The 25,215-nt window shown below is 38.7% G+C and overlaps 1 protein-coding gene across 7 annotated transcripts in view; it reads left to right on the top strand.

Moving 5' to 3' along the window:
• Window positions 1–25,215, top strand: part of SLCO5A1 (solute carrier organic anion transporter family member 5A1) — a 74,163-nt gene that overhangs the window by 35,417 nt on the left and 13,531 nt on the right. For all 7 annotated transcript variants that reach the window (XR_014850148.1, XR_014850146.1, XR_014850144.1 and 4 more), the window contains exons 3-6: window positions 1,873–2,093; window positions 9,316–9,480; window positions 13,154–13,352; window positions 22,115–22,274. Coding sequence is in view for 2 of the 7 variants with exons in the window: in XM_085053006.1 (XP_084909132.1) it covers window positions 1,873–2,093; window positions 9,316–9,480; window positions 13,154–13,352; window positions 22,115–22,274 (745 nt within the window). In the remaining 5 variants the exon portion in view is untranslated. The remainder of the gene's footprint in view (window positions 1–1,872; window positions 2,094–9,315; window positions 9,481–13,153; window positions 13,353–22,114; window positions 22,275–25,215) is intronic.

Here is a 25,215-nt window from a genome sequence, read left to right as displayed (position 1 = left end):
TACCATACAAAGCATTGCATATGAATTTGTCTTCGTTGAAAAATACAGTTTGCAATATCTTTGCATTACAGGTATGAGGCCAAATGTTTTTTGTTTCTTTTGCAAGTAATTCTGTCTACTCAGAATTTAAAGTTTGGAGTTTGAATAAATATATAATCGGTAGTGTAAAGGTTGTAGAAAAATATGTTAAAATTGTTCTTGTGTTGGCTTTGCACGGCAAGGTTTTGGTACTGGGGAGGCTACAGAAGAGGCTTCTTTAAGGAGCTGCTGGAAGCTTCCCCTGTGACTGAGAGAGCCAATGTCAGCCAGCTCCAAGAGGAGCCTGGCCAAGGTTGAGACCATCAGTGGTGGTGGTAGCACCTTTGGGATAACATATTTCCTGCCTGAAAACCTGCTCCTGTGGGGACTTTTCTCCACAGGCCACAATTCCTGCTGGAGCCTGCTGCAGCATGGATTCTCCACAGGCTGGAGGTGGATACCGTGGTCTTGTCCTGGGCCTGCAGGTGAATCTCTGCACCTGGAGCCCCTTCTCCCCTTCTTCTCTCACCTTGGGTCTGCAGGGCTGTGTCTTTCCTATTTTCTCACTCCCTTCACACTGTTGCTGTGCAGTGTTTTTTCCTGTTTTCTTAATAAGAGGACACCAAGGTGCCACAACCATTCCGATGGGCTCAGCGTTGGTTAGTGGTGGATCTGTTTTCAAACTGTCTGGAACTGTCTCTGTCCAGCATGGGACAGCTCACAATGTCTTCTCACAGAAGCACCCCTGCAGACCCCACTCTGCTACCAAAACCTTGCCATGTAAGCCTGGTACAATCAGTCTGTAGTGAAAACTGCCCTTCCAGTATGCAAGAAGGACTCTGTGGGTGGATTCTGAGGTTGTCTGTCTTAATGGAACCTGCTGTGAGAGTTAAGGTTTCCTTTAGTCTTTGACAGTTAGAACTCAGAGAAGAAATTGTTATCTGACGCTCTGCTATCAGTATTCAGGCTGCTGACTCTAGTCACCTCTTTCTGGTACTTTTTAGTACTTTCTAGTATGGCCCTTTTACCTATCTGTGGCACTGTAGTGAAGTTCATGAAGCTTTTTGGCCATGGGGAGGGTAACTGTGTGCTTGCAGCTGAAGAGCTCTGTTCTGTATCCCACGCATTGTCCCTTCTGTGGGTAGGTCCCAGGGTCCCCTGAGAGCCAAGGGATCATTTCAGGGTTGTTTTTATATCCTGTGTTTAAAAGACAGAGGGAAAGAAGAGGAAATTCTTTCTGAAGGCTGTTTCAGGTTGCGGTCACGGAGCAGAGCTTTGGGCATAAACCCTGCCATGAATTGTAGCACATCAGTTGTTCACAATCAGGATTTGGGAACACTTCAGTTGTGAAGGGAGAGAATTGGACTGTCAGGGCAGTGAGATGTAGGCACTGGGATGCAGCATAGGTTTAGCCCTGGACATTTGATCTTTTCGTGCTGTGGATAACTTTTTTTTTTTTCTTTTTTTGTGTTTTGCAGAGGAGTAATGTATTGCTTTACTGGGAATTACCCATGAAATGCTAAGAGGGAGTATCTACTTCTCAGTACTTGGTACTGAATAATTACCAAAACTGAAAATTTTTGCGAACTTAAAGCTGACACTATGTAAAAAATTTGGTGGGTTCTGGATAAATAACATTTCAGTAAATAAGCCAACAGAAATATCTTCTGATTAAAAAATTTAGTGCAGTGAAGGCTCTCACCCACTCCAGTTCTTTACTCTTACTGCCAGTTTTTCATATTTTGCAAATGTGTCTTTCCAGCCAGTGCAGCCTCTAAGAGTCACTTTGATTTTCATGATTTATTTCATGTAATGTGTTTGCTTTTATTTCCATTCCTGTTTTCCTGGCATTAGGTGGAGTGGATTTCTCCTTTGTGCCATTGCAATGCTCCTTGTGATATTTCCCATGTTTACCTTTCCGAAAAAGCTTCCTCCTCGACATAAAAAAAAGAAAAAGAAGATGAACTCTGATGATGTTTCAAGTGATGATGACGTGATGAAAGAGAAAACAAGCAGCAAAACAGAAACAGACAGTTCAGTTTCTGCCTCCATGGGATTTGGAGAGAATGTTAAAGGTAAAGTTAGTTTTTATGTCTAGGATTGTATGAGTGTAATTGAAGGCAGTTTTGACATCCTGTGTTTGCTATTATGTTTTGCTGTTGAGATTTTAATAGATGGTCATTTTCTAAAATGACAAAATGCAGCAGTGATTGTAGGACAGCCATTTTCTTGAATTGTTGATGTGTTTGTGTACCTGTAAAATACAGGTAGGCTATTTCCTATAGTTACAGGACCCCCATTACCACGTGTATTTGTGCACCTTAGAGTTTGTAATTGTCACACTTGCTTTATAAGCTGAACTTCATGGAATAAAGTGCTCTTCTACAATTTAAGTGAAACAACTATAAGGAGTTCTGGTATGTGAGTTCAGTTACATTCATGCATTTATGTGAGATGATAGAGAAAGATTATTTGTTTCATATTCCTTTCCTGTCTGTTTTGTACTGCAAACTGTTTTCTGAAGGCTAAGACAAAACCTGTGCTAATTTTGAAACAAGAAGAGATCAAAAGATTGCCAGGTAGTAGAGATTTTTCTTTTATTCAAGGAGTACCCATTGATGTAAAATCTAACAGTAAGTAATAATCATTGACTAATTGCCTGGGGAGAAGGGCACTGTTGCTACAAATTGATTAATGTGAAGCATATAGGATTTAAATTGATGATACAGACTTAACAGTATCATAAAATTGAATAGTAAAGGACAAGAGTGAATGTGCCTTAATGCCCTTGTATTGTCAGTGCTGTTGTGTCCCCCTTGGATTCTATGGTGCAAATGCTGCTCATGCCATTTCATGATAGCCTGATGAATGCAGTGAGACTGGGAGAAGCTATGAAGTATCTATTGTAACATCAGACATAATTTGAACTCAAAATTTTTAAGTGTTTGTTGAAATAGACATGAGTGTTACTTCTTACTTGGATGTCAGTCCAGGCAATAATGATTGACAGACTTTTTAATGACACGTTTATGATCACTCTTTATGCTGAGTAGACAAGGCTTAGCAAAACCAGCCAATTTTAGACTAAACCCAGTGTAATTCTAAGTTGTGTTTGCACACCTACCTATTGGTTTGCTCTATATTACATTTGCACTGGTTCTCTCAGGGTACCTAAAGTTACTGTTAACTTTTACAGAAGTAAAGAAAGAAGAGAACATCAGAACTTTCTTGGGGTGATTTTATTAGTTTACAAATAAGCTTCTTAATCAAGGTACAAAGCAAGCACAGAGCAAACCAGGTGAACCTCAAATATCAGATCTTTTGGCCCACGTTCTCCTTTTGTTGGCAAAGTAGTTGAAAATGTGGTGGAGAAGCAAGAAAAGCTTGTTCCTTCCTCCTTTGAAGACTCTTTATTCTCCATATTTGTGAGTCCAAGTACATAATTGTTTCTCCCTAGTCCATACAACCAGCGGGTTTTATTTGCCATCAAACCTACTGGCCTCTGATTAGTGGAAGTAATTCAGGGTTACTCCTGTCAAGATTTTCTGACTAACATAGGGAATTGGGAGAGTCCAGTCTTTGCTGGCTGCCTTCCTAATCATTGCAGGCAATGTCACAGCAGAGGGACTGCTTCACGCTTAGGTGTGCCTGGTAAAGATACAGGTGTGCAGACAAACTGCATCTCATTGACTTTGCTGATGCTAGTTCTCTCTTCTGATATATAATTTCACCTTCCAGGCCACGTTGGCCCTACAGACAGAGCAGATGCACAGAAAAATATTTGCTTGGGAGACTGTTTCTTAGGACTTTTTTTTTACAGAAATAAGAACTTCTGTATGTTTCCTTTTGGCATGTGTTTCTGTGGTATATATCTGCCTAAATGTGTATCATACATTCTGTAAAATTCTATGTTAATATATTGATGGAGCTGCCAAATTAGAGCTTTTACTATATAAAACTTCTAATTTTCTCTAGAGGAGAAACTTCACCACATGGAACAGTGAAAAGAAACATGCCAGAAAGATAGCAAGTGAGTTAAGCAGAAAAAAGTATTTTGCTATAAGCTGATAATAGCTTTCCCATTTGGTATCATTTACCCTAGCAAAGAAGGCCTGCAGCAGGAATGCACTATCATTTAATTATTTTTCAAGTTTAAGTGGGTTTTATGGAATAAGATCATGCCTCAAGCTTCTCAGCTGAGGTAATTTTATTTGTAATGGGAAGGAAAAAAGGATCATATGTGTCTAAGTAATTTAGCATTGCTTCTTCTGAGATGCAGTGAACATTTTATACTTCCATTGAATTTCAGAGCTTCATCTTTTTATAGCACTGTGGGCAGAAACTCCATTTAGGCAGTAGCCAGGAGACTGATGATTTAGTAGGTCATATCTTCTGTTCTGTACTAATAAATATCAATGATGTCATAGTCTGCCCTGACAGAGGTCAGTGCCGTCACATCTCTGAAATCCTTGCAGCTTTGGTAAGGAAAGTTAACTGTTATGTTCTTCCAAAATGATATCATCTTACCTGGGAAGCCTGGCAAAATGATTTTTGTCATGTTGTAACTTGACATGTAATGTTGTCCTAATTTCCCAATTAATTCTCTAGGGGAATGAAAAGGTATCAAAAAGTCACAAGAAGAGTCTTTTTTTCTGCCAGTAGGGGCTAAAGAAATAAACCAAAACTGGCTCCATCTGCAAGTAGCCTCAAACTTCAGTGACCTGAGCTTTATTTTGGCCCATGGCAGAGCTGAGATCAGATACAAATACAATACAACTTTGCTTTTTCACATGTTTCATGTTGCAAGGGCTTGGAATTCAGTCTTTTCTTACTTATGTTTCAAGTAGAAAATGTGAGTTGAAGAATGCTTCTGAATCAGGTATCAGAAGTATTAAATAGAACAGTAAGTAGGTCACAGGAAGAAGAAAATTAGATGTAGTTTGTTGGGAAAAATAGAGGTAGTGTAGATAACATGAGCTAGAGGAGATTTATAATGAAGAAACTATGGTTCAATTCCATACATGCAGATACCACATGAATCTGAGCAGACAAAACCACTTTTTCATTTATTACCTAAATACCCTTAGGGTTTTGTACCATGAAAATTGTATCTGCAGTCCCTTTCACTTACCACTATAATGAAACTCACTGTGCAATTGAATAAAGGAGCAGTGTGAAGAAAGCAAATGTATATATTACCTAAAATTGACTGATCTAATCTGAATTAAATAATTTATCTAATTAGTTACATGTATTTTGTAGCCTTTGGGGATTTTCTGTTTTGTCCTTATATACAGCTCTTTCTTAAACGTGGAATATTCCTTTCTGCCTTTTTACATCTACTAGCTGTTGTATGCCTTAGTAAGTCCCTGTGAGGGAGAGAGACAGGATAAGTATGATTGTCAGGGCATCAGCAAAGATAAAGGAAACTCCTGAGGGGCTTGTTGGCTTCAGGATTAGCCCACTGCAGTGCTTCACCAAGGATCTGGATCAGAGGTTCTGTGCTACCTGAAGATTAGTTGACAGGGAGCAGGAGAGGAGGAGGGGACAGTGATCTGTGTGTGGGCACTGTAAATGTCAGAGGGTTCAGCAGACAGTGGGCTGGAGATCCTGCAGTGCCACTGACCTTGAGCAAGTCACTCCCCTCTTGTCCTTTCTTAGGCTGTCCTGAAGAGCTCAAAATAGAGAAGATTGGCATAGCTCCGTGCAGTGATGAGCAGTGCTGACTGGAGCCTCAAGGAGCTGCTCTAAATCAAATTAAAATAAGTAATATTTTGGAGGGGTTTTGAATCCCTCCACTCTTGATGGGATTGAATGAGGTTGTTTAAATGGTGTATTAATAGATAACGAAATGAAACGCATGGCAAAATACAATTGTAGAGATAAGTGATTAACTCCATACAGGATATATTTGGAGTAGTTGTGTGTCATTTTGCTGGTTTCAGTTCTGAAACAAACCAGAAATTCTGTCTCAGATCTTGGCTCTGCTTTGTACTGCACAAGAGTGGAAGGTGTCCCTGAGATCTCGGTGTGGAGCCAGCCACTAGCAGAAAGCAGGTCTTCTAGCTAATATCTGCCTCACCCTTACAAGGGGCTTTGCTGATGGACTGCAAAAGGACAGTTGTGTAGACTAGGATGATTTACTCCCCTGATTGTATTCATTGCATTGCTTTGGGCTGTATATGAAGGAACAGGGATAAAAGAAACTATATTAAATGTTGAAAAAGGAGGTGACGTCAGAATTATTTGAGTTTTTATTGAAATTCTGTTTACAGTGCTTTAAAAGTTTTCCTCAGAGAAATGTTTATGAATACTTGTATTACTTGCAGATTTTTCTAATGCTTTTCTCTTACCATGAATCAATCAGTGGTCCAGCAAATGAGTGAAAGAAAAATGAATACTGACCAGAGAAAAAATACTGTCACAGATCATGAAAGGAAGAAAATTGCCAGTAGACTAGCAAACCAGTCCAGCAAGGCAGGTTTCAATTTACTCTTAGTTATATACTAGATTGTTGGGGAAAAAAAAAGATGAGGATGTTTGAGTACTGCACAGAAATACCAACATGATTGCAGCCATGCTTAAAAGATTATTTTAGTTCTAGGAATGCAATCTATAGAGGTTTATTAGTTTAGACGACAGAATGAAGGAAATTGCAACTTCCTGTAAGTTTGTTTCTGATGCACATTTGCAAAAACACACAATGTCTTTTGAAGATGTCTTTCTTAAAAATCAAACCTGACAGGTTTAGTAATGGCCTTGAAATCAAAGCCTAGGCCTGTGGCTAGCCACACAAAAATTTGACGTAGAAATGTTTTAAAAGCATGATTGATTATGTAGCATAAAGGATCCTTAAAATTTTTAGCATTCTTGCTTTTTACTACAATTACTGTGGTTGAAAGATAATGAGTTACTTAATAGTACCTTTTTATTATAGGTTTTTAAATTCAGAAGTGTAGTACCGGTGATGTCACACAGGATTTGATGGTGACCATGGGAGGAAATCAGGGAAAACCTAACTCTGTGTGTTTTTATTTCCAGGTTTCTTACTATACAGCAACTTTCCCTTGTATGCCAGACACTTGCTGTTTATAAATCACAAAGAGTTTCAACTCTCAAGTGCTCCAGGTGGCGTGTATTAGTGCGGCATGCAGAAATAAACTCTTCATTTCACACCAAAATTTACAGTTATCAGCAAAGCTGTTCTCTGAAGAGCCCTCCACATGGGTGTAAGAGAACTTGTGCTTATTCCAAGACACTAAGTTTTTATCTACTTATCAGTAGAAATCCCATTTTGAAATACTAATTAGTTTTGAAATGAATAATGACCTTTAGCCTGAGTGCTCAGATGAGATGTAAGTAGGTGTCAACAGAAGTACAGCTCTATATATGAACAACAGAGCAAAATGTTCATTAGCTCTGCAGTTCTTTGCCAAATTAACTCTTTAGTGGACTGAAAATTGTAAACCAGACATTTTCCTGAAGCTCAGTTTTACCAGGAAGGGCTAAACTTTACCAGATATTATGATGTCTGGACCAGACACTTTAAAATAATGGATTTAACAAAGATCTTGAGTTCAGCTCTTGGCCAAGAATTACCAGTTCATTTCTAAAAAGAACACTCAGTTCATAATCCTAATAAAATTATCTTTCTCTCTGTGATGATGCCTTATTACTTTCTCCCACATTTTCAGCCCAGGTGAGCAGCTGCCACCATGTAGCTCTGCTTCCAGCAGGACCAATCCTTTCTTCTTCCTGACTCCTTTCTCACAGCAGCATCAGCATGGTCATAACTGCTCTCTTGCTGCTTCTATTGCAAACAGCGACACTTTTTTCTTTTTTTTTTAAAGCTGTAGGTGGTAAAAAAACATTAAGATTCAAATACGAGTTCTTCTTAATATGGTTTATTCATTATTTATTTCCACCAAATTTTGTATTTAACATTTAATATATTTCTTCATAGAGGCAGTGGGAGAGCATTTGACTACATTAAAATTATAAACCCAGTGCTCATAATGAATTCAGTATAAATTTTGACAACTGGCATAAGCTAAGACTGGATGCAGTCAGACAACTTAAGTACTAATTTGCAGCCTGACAAGTTTTGACATGACAAGTGAAATTCTATCTGCTCTTATACAGATAACCTACTGGAGTCAGTGGAGAAAGTGAGACAGATTTTTGTCTTGACAACTTTTAACATCAATAAAATTCTCACTCAGTTGTTCTTGCTCAACATGTATTTCTAATGGGTGCTCTTGTCACTGAATTCAACTGGCGTTGATTCAAGCACTATTCCATTTCTGTACCAACTGAAAAGCAAATGAAAAAACCTGAGCTATAGTAGGTTAGATATAACACTTAAAAGAAAATCTGATCTTGAAAAAAAAAAAGCCCAAGGAAAGAAGGATGTGTTTAAAATCACAGCATCTAATCCGAAAAAAAATTAAGTGCTGAGTAGAGTGATGATAATTTGACATCACTGCAGGACTAAATTAAAAGTATGTAACTGTTTAATTTAACTACAGTGCTGAATTTCATTGGTGTTTGATATTAGATTTGAGAATAATTGCAGCATCTATGATTACTTTTTCAATTTAAGTTAATGACGTACTCTCATTTTTAATTGATTGTTTTATCCCTTCTGAGAATATTGAGTTGTATGTAATGTATGTTGAGATGCTTTGATATCATTGATGTAATTTTTTCATTGTGCATTGTCTGCATCATTATAAATGCTTTTAAATCATGTAGAAAAATGTTTAACTAGAAATACTTTGGTTCCCCTTTCAAATTAGAGTATTATTACCCCAGCTCTCCAAGCATGTTCCCTGAAGCAGGGAGTAGCAGGGGGAGTATAGGATCTTTTTTCCTCCCATGGAGTGCAAAACTCAGTACTGTCAATTCAGCAGTGTGATACGTGTTATCTCACAGAAAATCTCAAAATAAGACATGGGAATAATTCCAAAATCACTACGTTTCATTGCTGTTTTTCTTTCTGTTATGGTGTTACTGTGTAAGCTCTGTTCCTTCAGATGGTTTTTAATACACACCTTGGTTGTGTTTGTGCCAAGTGGTGCTGTGGCCCTGAGCGATGCAGTGAGATGGGGTCAGAGCAGAGAGCCACGGCTGCCATCCCAGGAATGCACTCTCCCTTCTGCCTAGCAAACATACCAGCTGCTAGCAAGCCATTCCTGCCAGTCCGTCTCTGAGAAAATCAATTGGTTCTGTTTCAGTTTGCTTTTGTTTCTCACTCATTGTTTGTAACATTCGTTTGTCATTTTTGTCATTTTATAGAGCTTCCAAGAGCAGCTGTCAGGATCTTAAGCAACATGACATTCCTTTTTGTGAGTTTGTCATACACAGCTGAGAGTGCCATTGTCACAGCTTTTATTACCTTCATTCCCAAGTTCATCGAGTCACAGTTTGGCATCCCAGCTTCCAATGCCAGCATCTACACTGGTAAGGCATCACCACAGTGTTACCTTGCAAGGGTTGGCTTTGGCTAATGATATGAGTCAATGTAGGAATGAACCAAAAATGTGTTTCTTCAAACAGGTGATGAATCCAGCTTTCTGCGTTTGGGTAGATATTTGGTATATATTGGGTAGACTATTTTTTGACATTTGTTATATGTATTTAGTAAAATGCAAACCCATTTATATTGTTAAGGGGATGGATTTTTTTTTTTTGCGTAAGCCTAGACAGATATTTTCTCATCTGTTGATGGTCTCCAGTGGGAAGAAGACCAACAAAAACAAGCTAGAAAACACATAGGCATTACTGCAATTTGTGTGCTTTTAAAGATCTCTTGAAGCTGTTCTTATTTTCTGTGAATTTTACTTCCTCTTTGATCTTTAAAATATCTTTGTCTTTTTTTTTGCCCTCAGTGACAGGTTATTTATCTGTCCTATCTTTCAGCTATCTCTCTCCTCCAGGGTGGTGGTTTTTTCCTTTATAAGTAAATAATAATTTTTTTCCTCAATAAGTAAATCTTATTGACATTGAGACAACAGTCTAGTCTAGTCAGAACTCCCAAAATTCTCTTCTACTTGTCATTTCAGGAGACCCCTATTTTGCAGGTGTGGCGCTTCTGCTGCTGCCACACCAACGTACAGCCACATCCAGCTTTTAATAGACTTACAGACCACAAAATTTTAAGCTTCACACTGCTCTGTGACTGGGAGAGATGGGAACTTGGATATTAAAAGAGGCCGGAATATTGTGCAGAATCAGGGCCTGTGTCGTGCAGATGGGTTTCCTCCTCTTTTAGCCATGTCAAAGACATTTGTCTGTGTAAGCATATTTTTAAATTCTCCATTGTGCTTCTGATACAGAATAGCTGTTAATTGCTAGGCAGGTCAGTTCTTTGCTCCCTCATACTTCCAGATACTGTGCCTGAGGAGTGATGGAGTGGAGTGAGTTGTGGGGAGACAGGTGAAGTATGGGGTGAAGCTGCTGTCAGGGGCATCCATCAAAAAAAAAAAAAGTAGCAGAATGAAGAAGGAAGGCACATAGACCTCACATGGGAAGAATTTGTCACTTGCACTGGCTGGAAGAAATGCAAGGAATTTCTAGAGTGTGGAGGGGAAAAGTCAGAGAAGCACCATGTGGTGCTTTCTGTTTGAGAGTTTCTGGGATGAGATTTTCTTCAGGGCATGAAATCCCTGTGTTCTGCATATAAGGAGGAAACACTGACTCATGGGACTGTGATGCTCTCTGAAGCTTAGGGTAGCTACACACACTGGAGTTTTACTGTAATGAGCCTTGATGGGATGGCTACACCATGACTTGCTTCATTCTCAGGATAAACCAGAAACATTCTTGCCAGAAAAAAACATACAACAACCAGTACATTAAAAGTGGTAAAACTGGTGTGACTTTGCCCAGAGTGTGAAATTATTAATGCCTGTTGTTTCTCCTGTTATAAATTACTTGATAAAGACTGTTGTAATGATTCAGAAGAGAAAGATGAAATATATCAGGCTGGATGTGCAACATGGACAAGTGAGCACTGCTTCTACAGTCCCAACTCTTAAGCTTAGCATTGAAGTCAACAGTTGTTAATTTTATAAATATTTTTATTAAATATTTATAAATATTTTATAATATTTTATTTATATTTATAATAATATAATATATAAATATATATATATAATATATATAATATATATAATATATATATATATATAATATATATTATATTTATAATATTTTATTTTATTTTATAAATATTTTATATTATATATTTATATAATATTTTATAAATATTATATTTTATAAATATTTATAATATTTTAAAATCAACAGTTGTTAATTTTATAAATATTTTTGTAGGAAAGGTGGGAAAGGGAGACTTGGAAATTCTGTATTAGATTGCTGTTGGCTAATATAGTAAAAGACATGACAAGTCCACAGATTTTCTTGTTAGTAAAAGGAGAATTTGCACATTATTTACATTATGCATCTATGTTTAATACGTACACTGCCAGCTAAGTACATGTGCTTCCTGAATCTCTTCAGATGAAGATTTTGCTGGCAATTTTTTGTCTCCTAAGCAGCAATTCTTGAATTAAGTCTCAATTTCTTTCTGTTTTAAAACAACCCTGGCATTAATCATCATCAAAAAAACGCTGTGTGCCAAACTTCATGTATTGAACTTGTTCAACTTCTACATTTAATTTCTGCTCTTGGGAGAAAGACTGCTTTTGATTCTGTGAAGGCTTATTGTTTAGAATCTTCCTCGTGAAATGACATTTTATTCTATAATGTCATTGGTGATGGCAGTGTAATTGAGGTGTCAGCTATTTTTCCCTCTTACTCTTGCTTTCACAATCTCAACCTTTTGATAAATAGAATGTCCTTTTGACCTTTAGACATATTAGCAGAGAATAAGTATGCTTTGCCATAATTTTAAAAGCACTTGCAAGTGATAGTCGTACTGGCTTCTTTAAAAGACCAACATCTCTAACAATTTGGATTATAGAGTTTAGCTTCTCTGTAGATGCAGCTGCCAAAAGTAGTTCAAATTCCATGTTTATGTGGAATGCATCTTTATTGCCTTAATTTAAAGCCTTAATTTAAAGACTTTCTCACATATCAGTGAGAAGCAAGGCATTTGCTGACTTACCACCACTTCAGGACCTGACAAGTGAGGAAAACCTGGTGATTTGTTGCTGAACCTTATAACTGGAGCAGCGGAGCAGCAGCAATTTCATAGGCACATCTTTTGTGTCTTAAACTTACCCTAATTCTATTGTCTTAATTTCTTTAATTGTGTTTGATCACTTACACTTTAATTGTGTTTGTTTACACTCCACCTATTTGTGCTGAGATGAATTGGAGTGCTGAGATAGGAATTGTAGAATTATAGAATCATTAAGGTTGGAAAAGGCCTCCAAGTTCAAGTCCAACCTTTGACCAAACATCACCATATCAATAAACCACAGCACCAAGTGCCACTTCTAGTTGTTTCTTGAGCACCTCCAGGGATGGTGACTCCACCACCTCCCTGAGCAGCCTGTTCCAGTGCTTGGCCACCCTTTCAGTGAAGAATTTCTTTCTAATGTCCAACCTGAATCTCCCCTGACCCGGCCTGAGGCCATGTCCACTTGTTTTGATGCTTCTTGTCTGGGAAAGTGCTATTCAGCTTGAGTAAAGTATTCAGAAGGCAGAATTTGCAGCCATGCTCATGTGTGCTCTCCCAGGTGGGCAGGGTTCTGGGGTCCTGCCTGTGATTAGCACTTGTGTTCTGCTGGAATTAATCATGAGAGTAGGAAGAGGAAGATTTGTGTCCAAATCTGTATTTCTTCAAAATTTCAGCAGTTAAACTGGACCTATTTGTAGCCCTTCTCCCCATTCTAAAATAAATACAAAACAATGTTTCTGCTTGCAAGTACAATAGTTCTCTTATAGTGCTTTGGCTGCAGCTAATATGATAAGGAGGCTTTTATAAATTCTTTGACAGCACTCCAGAGGTTTGAAAAGTCTGACTCAGTTTGCTAGCAGAGAATCAGACAATGGAGATCTTAGTGCAACATTTGCAGTCATTGAATTGGGGAATGAAACCAATATTTATGTTTTATACCATTTCTACAGGTCCTGTTTTAATGCGGTTCAAATTTCTTCCTGGCAGGTGTGATTATTGTCCCAAGTGCTGGTGTTGGCATTGTCCTAGGCGGCTACATTATAAAAAAGCTGAAACTCGGTGCAAGAGAGTCTGCAAAGTTGGCTATGATCTGCAGTGGTGTATCTCTGCTGTGCTTTTCAACACTCTTCATTGTTGGATGTGAAAGCATTAATCTAGGGGGAATAAATATACCTTACACAACTGGGTAAGTACCTTGGATGATTATCTGGGGCAAAACCAGCTTTTTACAATATCAGCATTTTTGTACTATGGAAGCCACATGTTCAAATAAGAATTCAGTGAGTATTGTGATAGAAACACATGCAGTTAGTATGTGGCCCTTGTTTTTTACATCTGGTTTATAATGGAGTTTATGTAGTAACTCCTTTTTGAGGGGTGAGAAAATGCATTAGAATGGCCTTTGATGATGCAGAAAAGAAAGAATAGTGTCCTCTGTAAATGACTTAGAATTTACTTAGTGTTTCAAAATGTTTTCTGCTCATGAAAACTGTGAAAATACTAAGTGGGTTATGAAGATTATTTCTGAATAGGTTTGTTAATTATCACCATAAAAGTATCTTAGGTCTACAGTCCCTATTTGAGAGGAATAACTTGGACATGTGCTATCAACATTAGTGGTGTGCACTGCTTCTGAACCCCTTACTAGCTGTGTGAATGCCCTCCAGCAAGCATGGATCATCATCAAGACAGCAACTAGGCCACATTCCCTTACAGTTATATATAGAGTGAAGAAGACTGCAGTGAGGAAGAAGGTGTAGATATAGGAAGGACTTGGGAGTGAGTAACTTAGGCTGGGACATTAAGAAATGCATGGAAAAGCATAAAAAAAAGAAAAAGGATATTTGGAGGGAAGACAGTGTAGTAAAAGTTGAGACTTTGCACTGGAAAGTGATTCCTTAGAAGCCTGATAATGAGCTTTTATTTTCTTTCTTACTTTGTATATGAGATTTTCCCCAAAACTGCCTTCTTCATTTAGATTAAACACAAGAACAGAGTAAGTATTTGGAGATTGTGAACCTAGCTGAGGCAATGCTTTTTCCCTTTGCTTTTACATCTGAGGCATGTCTGCCTCTTAATTATGACCAGGTGCTGGGTATCAGATGCATTTGTATATTTGCTTTTAGGGCTCAGCTCTGGACTCAATATTTTGATGAGAGTGTAGAGTGTGGAGCAGGAAAAGAGATGATGAAATGGAGAAAAAATACAGTGGAGCAGAGCGATAGCAAGTAAAAAACAAAGAGGCAAAATGGGAAGCAAGGGAGGAAGAAAATAGGCACTGTTTACACAGAGAATGTTTTGCATTGCTTGTTGCTGGGTGTTACTACACTACTGTCAAGCCTTAATGCTAGAACAAAGAAAACCAGCAACTGAAAGTCAAGAGCTGATGAAAAGCTGTTACTCCTTTGTATTCCTAATACCTAGAGCTAAAGCTTGCTGCTGAGGGGCTGTCAGGAGAAGGAAGTAGCATGGTGATGTACCCTCATCTGAGCTTAGTGGGCTGAAGAAGGAGAGACAAGGGATGGGAAGGGGGTGGAATGCTTTGACTGTCCACCTGCTGTTAGTGTTTGTGACTGCCTGTGTGTGTAGATAGAGAAAGGAAAATTAATAGGAATGAAAACATAAATTTTAGATAGTAATTAGTCAATCTGTGTGGCAAGTCAGAATGTCCCTGCCTGACTGACGAGAAGCCTGTACCTTTCTGTTTGGGGAAAAGGTCCCATTTGATTTCAATCTATTTCTAAACTGAAGACTAGGCATACTATTGTCATGTAACACATAGCCTTCATGCTGGAATTGTGAGAGTAGCTAACTTATTTTAGTAAGTAATAACATTTGCAGTAAATACATAGCATGGATTGAAATAGGCATCAATTCACAGCTGTTGTGCAAATCTGCAGTAGCATTAATTCTTTACTAGTTTCATCTAATTTTTCTTATTGAGAAAAGAAGTGAGAAATAGTAATGGCAAAACTCTCACAGCTTGATGTATATAAACTCTTTGAAATCAGTATCAAAATCATATTGACTGTAATGTCATCAGAAGTTGAGAATTACCAGCATGTTTATAAAGCATGGTTCAGCCAGATTTTTTAACACAGAGATTGAATTCACATTTATTATCAAAATGATAGTAAAATGGCAGCACTACACATAAATTAATCTTGAATATCTGACATGATAAACATTCTCTTAATCCCCATGGTCAGTCATTTGATAGCTTCAAATCACTTGGTAGGCAACTCTTAACCCAGCCATCAAAGAATGCTGTTGGTCATGGAATAAAAAAGCATTCTTTCATTGTGAGGTTTAATAAAACACATACTTCATTCTCTACTTTGAATGTAGTGCAGCATATGGACATCAAAGGCAGTTCAACAGGCAAGATTGGATAGGGAAAGCAGTACAGCTTCCTTGTTTGGGATGATTGTGTTGCATGGTGCTCTACCTTAACACAGCAATGTCAGGTGTGATATCTGAACTACCTGCGCTGGCATCAACCCAGAAATCTCAACTGCATTGGGCAGTGTAGACATACCCTGCTGGATAATCTCTGGACAGATACGTTCCTTTCTGCTGTTTCTTATACGTTTAAGCATACAGCTTTTTCTCTGGTGACCTGAGCCATAAACCACTGCAAAGGAGAGAGATGAACTGGTTTTCAGTTAACATAAAAGTATATGCATACCAGTAGTCAGAAAAGTAGTCAATAACATTTCATAATTCAGTATGTTTCATAACTCAGTATTTTTCTAACTGTACTGGCTGCGAGGATGTGGATGGGACCTGGAGGCATGCAGAGATTAGAATATATTAGAAAGGATTTTCTGCTGTTTTATGTTGGGCACAAGCAGTTTTGCTGTTGTTGGCATGTCATCAGCATTTCTGTTATCAGGAAGATCAAGGGCATCTCTGTATTATACATCTCAGCATTTTAGAACCTATTGTTCCATGCCTCAGCCTTGTTCTGGGGGAATGTTTGATACTTGAATTGCAGCGTAAGAAGCCTTATGTCAAACCTCAATATGGCATCCCTTCTCTTGCACCAGACAACAGCCAGGTGGGAAGTCCTGAATCAATGAATTGTCTTCTTGTCCAGATGGCTTTTAAATATTTCTGTGGAGGGAAGCTCCACGGCCTCTCTGGGCAACCTGTGTCACCAGTCAGTCACCTTCACAGTAAAAACTGTTTCCTGGTGTTTATAGGGAACCTCTTGTGTTTCAGTGTGTGCCCTTTGCCTCTCTTCCTGGCACTGGGCACCACTGAAAAGAGCCTGGCTGCATCCTCTTTGTGTCATCTCTTCAGGTATTTACAGGCATTGACGAAATTCCCCTGAGCCTTTTCCAGGCTGAACAGTATCAGCTCTCTCAGCTTTTCTTCAGAAGAGAGCTGCTCCAGTGCTTTTATTATCTTAGTGGACTTTCACTGGTCTCTCTTTGGAATGTCTATGTCTCTCCTTTACTGGGAGCTCAAAACTGAACCCAGCACTGCAGGTGTGGCCTCACCAGTACTGAATAACAGTGAAATAGCAGAGATCAGCTGCTTTGTTTTTTTTCAGACTTGTCTCTTGCATGTATTGTGGTATAAGGCAGCTAAAACAGGCTCCATGGTGGGCTTACTCATAGTGACAGACCCTGGATTAGTTCAGTTCCATCTCTCATATTTCTGATATGTAATGAATCAAAACAGACTCTTTTTGATTGCTTTGTGTTGTTTTGGTGCAATTAAAGTTCAGTTAAAGCATGCAATTGATTTACTGGGGCATTTCACATAAAAAATATTTATATTCTTACTTTTGTACAATCAGTTTGAGTTTCTGTTATTCTTGTATCTATTTCAGTCCAATCAGCCAGTGGGATCTCTTAACTTGAAAGCAGTGACTAATTGGATCAGAACAATAACAACAAAGAAGGAATCCAGCTAGCATAGTGAGAGGGTCCCTTGTTTGACAGCTACACAAAAATTGCATCATTGCTGCAATTCCAGCTGCTTGCCAACAAGGAGACTGCAGATCTCTGCCATCCAGAATGTCCTTCAATACTAAACCAAAAATATTGCTATCAAATTAAGATAATCCTTTTTGTCATATAGCCCAATATTAAGATTATAGAAATTATGTGGTGAGTGGTTACCTCCTTCCCTTTGTATTTCCTCAGACCTGTTGGTTATTACAGTGATCTAAATAAATATAAATAAAACCATGTGTAAAATCAATTATTTGTTTAGATGTTACCGGAATATAGTTGGACTTTTTTTTAAACTGCATTGCATTTAAATTGTAGCTTTGTGGGAAGAGGATCCACTTTTTTCCCCCCAATACATATTCATTGACTGCCAGTACAGTGACATTTCAGTCCAAGTCCAAGTATGTGAAATAACAGGTCACAGCTCCAAAACTCCAGGCAATAAATCTGGTATTTTCCCTTCTCTCACTTTACTCCTATACCACAAACCTTCTCTGGAATAATGGTTGGAGAGGAAAACCGGATTTAGAAAAAAACGTTAGAAACTAGAGTCCTTTTCATTGTTAGTAACATCTAATAAAGGTCTTCTCTTTATCAGCTTTACTAGCATTGTGTCATGGAGACACAGAACAGTCTCCCTGAGAAAGGAACAAACGCAATTTGTCAGATGGGGCTCTGGGTTTTGTCGCAGCACACGTTTAGCAAACTTGCAGTTGAATCTTATTAATGGAAGGAGCAGCATCGTTGTTTGTAATTGAAAGAATAGTTCAGGAAGTGCTGTCATTTGGGGCTGGTTTCTGTTGCTGTGCTCATGCATGACTGGTGTCCTTGGCAGCTCAGGTGCAGTGTTGCAAGTTGGCAGTATCTGAACCTGCTGAAACAAGCAGAGCAGCTCTTTTTCAGACATCTCATGTTTCTACAGCAGCTGGTGCTTTTCCCATGGATCAGCTCATGAGCAGGACTTACTAGCTTTGGTGCATTTTCCCTGAGAACCTGCTCTTAGTGGCTGATGCAGGTAAATCTGTGATGTGCTGTGCTGTAATTCAGGGATAAATGCTCTGTTTTGCTTTGTGGAGAGTAGGCAGCCAGAAGGCAGGATTAGTAGAGTGCTTTGGTTCAGCTTCCGGAAAAATGCATACCTTCAAGAAAATATGATTCCTTCCTGAAAGAAGTGTTCAAGAAATCTGTTGTAGTATATGCTGTATGCTTGATCCCATATGATAAAAATGGGGTTACATAGACATGTGTTAGTAGAGATTTCATGTCCCCAGCATCTGAAATTCCTTCATCCTTCACTTGTTTCCCACCATTGGAAGAGGAGCAAACAATGAGTAAACAGTGAAGGTAATGAAGATGAGACTATGACTCTTACAACTGTCTGATAATGAACTTTTCGAAATGCAGATGATTTTGTGTATTACATGTTCGTGAAAGGATGAAAAAACCCAAACTTCTCTGTGTGCAGGGTATTTGCTCTAAACAACAAAAAGGAATTCCCCAAATAAACCTTACAGTGATATTCTGAGGAACAAAATGTGGTGAAAGCTGGAGAGACAGAGCTTGCAGTAGCTTGTTATTAATTTGAACATATTTGCTTTGTGTATCTTGAAATTTTAAGTCTTCTTCCAGGACAAACAAAAAATGCCCCTGAGATTAAATTATCACAGTGGTCTCAGTTCAGTTCCCAGTTTCATGCTTCTCATTTCTTGCATGCCTGATTTCATTCACCTTTTTTTTTAAGCTGATTTCCTGACCTCTGTGTCATGGTAATGTTCAGCATTGCAGCTGAAGTGAGTTAGCTACGTAAGCAGAGTGAGACGGGGAATAGATTGTCCTGCCTGTGGAACAATCCTGCCTATCTGTTGCTGAGAAGGGTTTTAGGTGGTGGAGGGATAAGAGGTCAGAAGAATGTGTGCTGCACGGTGGGAGAGGCTGGAGAGTGGAACCTGAGCTGTGCCTTTCCCAGCAGTCTGGGCTGTCCCTGGCCCTGGTCCTGTGCAGTGTGGCAGAGCCCTGTTGTCAGCAGGATCATGGAGTCTCTTCTTACGCTGAATATTCCGGCATCTGGGTCATCTAGCTCAGTGGGCTGACTAGGATTTCATACAACTCCAAAAATGCTGCCTCTCCTGTTGGTGTGAAAAGCTTTTGTCACTGTGCTGCTGAAATCTGTATGTTCCTGAGGAATGTTTTGATGATTTGGTGATTTTTCCATTGGAGAAGAAGTTCTGTTGAGAGATTGGAAAAGTCTGCCCATTGCTATATGATGTGTTGCTGCATGCTGCTTATTGAAATCCAGCAGGATATAGTAAGACAAATCTCAGCTGATAGCTGAGAAGGTGACAGAACCACTACCAGTCCTGGATATTTAACTTCTTGCTCAAGCTGCAGCTTGTTTCTATAACAGTACCTTGTTTGTTTATGGGGCAAGAAAGAAAACACTGATAAAGGCTTTGGTTAGCATCCAACTACACCATAAAGTGTAAAGTAGCTCTGAGAGCTAAATTTGTGAACCTGATTTGTGTGATCAGTAGACAATCAATAAATATTTGAAAGCTACTTAGTAATATTTAATTATCTGCAAAAGTGCATGGCTGGGAAGACAAGCATATTCAGCGAAAGCAAATAATGGTGTATAAATACAAGAAAACCAGTCAAGTGGAATGCTCTGAGCAGCAGTAGTACTACTGAGTGTCACTAACATCAGGAGGTGAGGTGACACACAGCATAGGTGACACTGGCTGTGTACAGAATGGCTCCCAAGCCGAGTCTCTGGTCTAGTTAGGGGTAGAAGATGGGAACAGAAGAACATCCCTTGTGGTTCCTGGGATTGCTGGGATACAGTAAGTCTGCTGCTAGTTGTTAATCTTCATAGTGGCTCGCCCACCCATCACAGGTATGAAGGCAAGCCATCAGCATCCCCTGTGAGGCTCTGTGGCTATGGCAGTTTGTGAACATGTGAACATGGATCTTGAGGATGCAGCCGTAAACCCAATCCAGATTCTGTTCAGCTCCTGCCTGGCTGAGGAGGTGCTGAAATTCCCTGGATATCTACTGATCTGCTTAAAGCAGAGGTACTTGAGGTGGTTTTAAACAGCAGTGGCCATTGAGCAGTCCATGAGAGCAGGGCAAACAAGGCAGAGCAGTTAATTCAATATTACACTGTAGTGCCCTGTGTGTAGTGGTTGTGCATTCCAGTATAATCCTCAGACACCTGTACAGTTCTCATGGACTACTGAAGTGAAGTAAGCTATGGTTTTGGCCAGAACTCTCCAAGACCAAGCATAGACTTGTGTAGTTTTAGGGAGCCATGTAGGTGCAGGTGTTTAAGCTGCCTTGACTCGAGGGGAAGGAATATTTGAAATGTGTCCAAATCCATAAGGGATATATGTGTGTTTCCCACAAATACCCACTTCATTAGCATTGGCCACTGTGTTTACAGGTATTGTGGAGGAGCTGAAAACTGCCTGACAGCGTGTTTGTGATAGGAGGTCAGGAAATTGGTTCATACACCTTCTAGGTGGTAGCCTCTGTCCAGCTGTTCAGAACTTAAAAACCTAGAGTACAGCTATGACAGAAAGTAACATAATAAAATAGAGGGGTTCCTAAGTAACAGGAGAAACTTCAGGGGAAAATGTTGGTAGCAGCTGCTTTTCAGTTTTCAGTGGCTTGGAATTGCCTTATGCAGTGAAGAGGGAGTTGTGGGTGTCAAACTCTTTAGACGGGAAGGGATTTGGGAAATAAGAGCTGGGGTCTTCAGCTTCAGCCAGCACTATCCCTTGGCAATAGATTGGTATGAATAAGGTCTTTCAGGTAAGTTTTCCAGTGCTTTAATGCATTCATATGGCTGAAAATATTTTAAACCAAGGTGAAATTACAAATGAGATGCAGAAAATTGAGCCAGCAATAAACCACACTTCAGAGTCTTGCTTTTCCACTTCTTAAAATTAATTTAGCAACCTGAAACAAGTCAGAGAATGTGACAAGTGTAGTAAAAATAGGTACAAATATAATATGGGCCATTTAAAAAATTCTCACTTGTTATAATTTGGCTGCATAAGGAGAGCAGCAAATAACTTAGATTTCAGGGTGGTTCTGCTTATATATCTAAGTGGAACAGTTGTTTTCCTTCTGGTTGCTGAACTAGCATGTTCAGAAATAGTATGGTTAAAATGTAATACATTATTCCTATACCTTCAGGTACTACTAGATGTGATTAGGTTACATTAATTAATATTAGATGTGGCTTATTTAGTTGTAACTACAGTATTTCACTGGAGCAGCAATAGTGAACAGCCTGCTCTATGGTATGTGTGTTTCTTTCAGCTTTGAAATTCCCTTTAGTTCCTTTATAGTACATCACCAAACCCTTCAGGGGAGCACCTAGAAAGTTGGGCTTTGGCCAGATTTTGGGGAGTGGTCTAGGGAAACAGAGTGGTGGTTCATTTACGGACATTTAGTAAAAGCACAGCAGTCTTCCAGATCTAGAGAGCTTCCTGTAGATTTCACATATTGCTATAAGTAATACAAGCATTAAGTTTTCCAAACAGTTGTTGGTATGTGGGAAGAGATGCCAATTACTTCACCTTAGTTCACAGAATCCTTACATCTTGTCACTGAGTCTTTCATTAGTAATCAACAAGAAATTACTGCAGCAGCTTAGGATAGACTTGTAAAATAGCTGTGTCTTAACTAATAAAGGAAAAAAAACCCAACCAGCAGAAAAATACAGCTATTACATAGCCAAATATGATACAAATTTTAATCTTTGGTATTATTTCTTTTATCATGGTCTTAGTTGATGGCAAGAATGACTTGGGTGTTCTATACTGTTTAAGTCATGTACATAACCTAGAGTTAATGCAGTCTTTCTCTAATAATCAACTCTCAGTTCCAGAGTTAATGAGTAGGATGTTTGCTTCCTCAGTACAGGAGGATATGGATATCTCTGTGTGCTCTACTAGCATGTTCTTTTTCCTTTCTTCAGTCCTACTCTTGCCATGGCCCACAGGAATCTGACTGGAAGCTGTAATGTTAACTGTGGATGTAAGATTCATGAGTACGAGCCTGTCTGTGGATCAGATGGAATAACATATTTTAATCCTTGCCTAGCTGGCTGCATCAATGGTGGAAACCACAGCACAGGGGTAAGTGCTTCACCCACCACCCACACACAACCCCTGAGAGGCCCCTTGGGACCAGTGCAGATTGAAGGCTTCTGTGTTTCTAGCCAAAGCATCCCTCCTCTAAGCTTCAGAGAAGTTCACTACAGCTGACTTGTCCATCTCTGAGCCTTTCCATGTTTGGAAAGGCTGGTAATGCTATTATTGCATGGTCCCAACCCACTTTCTTTAGTTATGTACCAATGTGAGGCACAAGTTCATTTGTACCAAGTGAATCGTCCAGCTGAGTGAGTGCAAAGTGCCATTGGATAGGGAGGGCTGCTGTTTCCAGTACAGACCCTGAAGACCTTGGTGGCACTGGCCTGTATGCCTGCTGTTCCTGCAGGGCTTGGAGAGGGTACCTTGAGTCAGTGTCATCTAATTCAACTTTCTGCCAACATAGGCAGCCATATCAAACTGCTTTTCTTCATGCTCAGTCTTATCTTTTAGAGCAGTTTCGGGTTTTTTGTGATTCCCTCTCTGAATTGAAGGAAGAACTTAAATCTTCAGGAAGTTGGAAGTGTTTTAAGCTCCTGTTTAAATTTAGTTAGGACTGGTTTAAAGTGATTGGTGTTTGTGTCAGCCTCATCATTTTGCCTAAGTAGTTGTTGCACCTGCACCAGTGCACTGGTAGGTCTTTGGTTTGCCTGGCTAGGTAAAGACTGCCTGTGTATTCTGTTCTTGTAAAACAGTTCGACCAGTCCTAAGGCCTTTTTCTAAACCTTTTCCAGCCTCAATGAAGGTTGTCATCAAACTCAAGTAACCAGAACTTTAAAAATGTTAATAATCCACTTTCTTTTTTGGAAATACATTGCTTGTTACAGCCCAGTATTCCAGTTAGGCTGGACTGGGGAAGGCCATCCTGCTGGTAAAATCAAATAATGGAAATTTAGCAGTTTCCAGGACTGGGCACAAGAAGACAGTTGAAAAGTAGAATCTGACTTAAATATGAACAGAGCATTGTGGCCATATTAGTTTAATTAAAAAAAAATGAACTCTTCTGTTCAAAAGTAGAGATTCTTCTGTTACAGAACTGTCCTTTAAAAAAGGAAAATAAGGAAGACAAGAAGTAATGTAAACATTGATTTTCTCAGGGCTTGATTGTGCTTTGCAGAAAGCTTGCTTATAAAGTATCTGTGTCCTGATTTGCAGTCCTGAGCCAGCCTGTGAAGCAGGAGGATGTTAAGTCCAGCACTGTGCTTTCTCAGGTCACCTGGATAATAGTCTGAAAAAGCATGTTCATACATAGATGCCAGAGAACAGATTAGTTTCCTTAAAATGTTAGTTTTTGGGATTTTTTTTTTCTTTTTTAGATTATCTTGCTGGTTTTTAGTAGAAAATTATTTTGACCAGTTGGAAAAGCCTGCAGTGTGAGCCTGTGGTTAAATTTCAGTGACTATATAATCTAAATTTAGCTTTCCTGGATTGAGACATAGGTATGATCTTTGTTATATTTCACTTGATATCGAACTGGCACTATTAATTTATTTAGTAAGGAAATACTCTGGGAGTGTGTGCTCTCCACTACAGATTTGGAAACATACTATCGCATCTTATGATTTAAGAAAAGATGCTTCATGGCCTGAAGTTTTAACTCAGTAGCTAATGGTGAATAGAATAGGACTGACGTTGCTTGGAAAAGGCATTTTTTAAAATAAATAATCCTTTTTGGTAGGGTACTTTAAAAAACAACAAATATAAGTTAGTGCCACTGTGTAATATGCAAAATGTTGCTAACCTATAATATTTGGATTTAAGTTTATAAGGTAGTGTTTTCAAATTTCCCATTTAAAAGTTTGAAGTTAAGAGGAAAGGATACCAGTTTACAGTTCATACCTGTTTTATATATGTATAAATATATACATATATATTCCTATGCTTCAACATTTCTGTCATGCTATGTCTGTCTCATTTATTACATAGGTTTGGTTTCGCTGGTGATGAACCAAGATTGGGTACTAAAGAGGACTAATTTCTGCAGGATGCCTATTTGGCATGTGCCTTTGGAAGCAATGAGGAGGTTAGGGTGAAGTACTGTAGGAAGAAATCAGATACTCACGTGATATTAGAGTGGAGTGCTGCCTTGGGAAATAGGAATCTGTCAGTGGATTTGTTTCTAAGTGACATTGGGCAAGTCACTTGAACTTCTCCCAGCTGGTCATTAGTCTTGTATTCTTCATGTTCTGCATGATGAACATGAGCAATAACCAGAAGGGCCACTTGTAGGTGCGCTGCCCAAATCTGTATTTGAAGGCTTGAAAAGTTACATTTATAATATATTTAGTTGGATATAATGGAAAATGTTCTGAAAAAATGATTCCAATTGTCTCAAATTAGTCACCCATGTCTGTGAAATTTTTGATCTGTTTCAATTACTTAACTACGAAATAGAGATAACAGCATCAATACCTCTTAACTGTTTTGAAGATAAATTACTCCTTTTTGAAAGAGTTAGGCTGTAATAGTGAGTGTTGTAGAAAAATACAAATGAAATGCGAGTCATTCCATCTTTGTAGTGGAATAATTTTAGTGTGAGGAAAAAATAGCTGAAGTCACATTTTGAAAATGGGAGGTAAAATACTTTATAAATAGATAAAATATTAAGATGTTCAGGTAAATCCCATGGGGAAAAAAGTGTGAGACTACGTGATAGCATGGATGCATATAAAGGTATACACTGAAATTGACAAACAGCCATGATTTGGATATGTCCTGATGTCTAAATGCTTAAATTTACGATCTTAAGATGATTTTGTGGCTTCTGTGCACATGTGATCCAAGGTTTGATGAGTGCAAAAATTGAAACAAAAAAACTCCTTCCTGTAACATCACATATGTCCTGACGGGTTTATTCTGCAGCATTGAAATATTCTGTTCTGCTGCACACTCCTTTGCCATTAGATTAGATGAAAACAAAAGTAGCGTA

This window comes from Lichenostomus cassidix, chromosome 2 (assembly GCF_008360975.1).
Source record: "Lichenostomus cassidix isolate B80296 chromosome 2, HeHo_3.0, whole genome shotgun sequence".
NCBI classification, from domain to species: domain Eukaryota; kingdom Metazoa; phylum Chordata; class Aves; order Passeriformes; family Meliphagidae; genus Lichenostomus; species Lichenostomus cassidix.
Note: the sequence above shows the minus strand (reverse complement) of the source record. Positions and strands in the feature narration are given on the sequence as shown.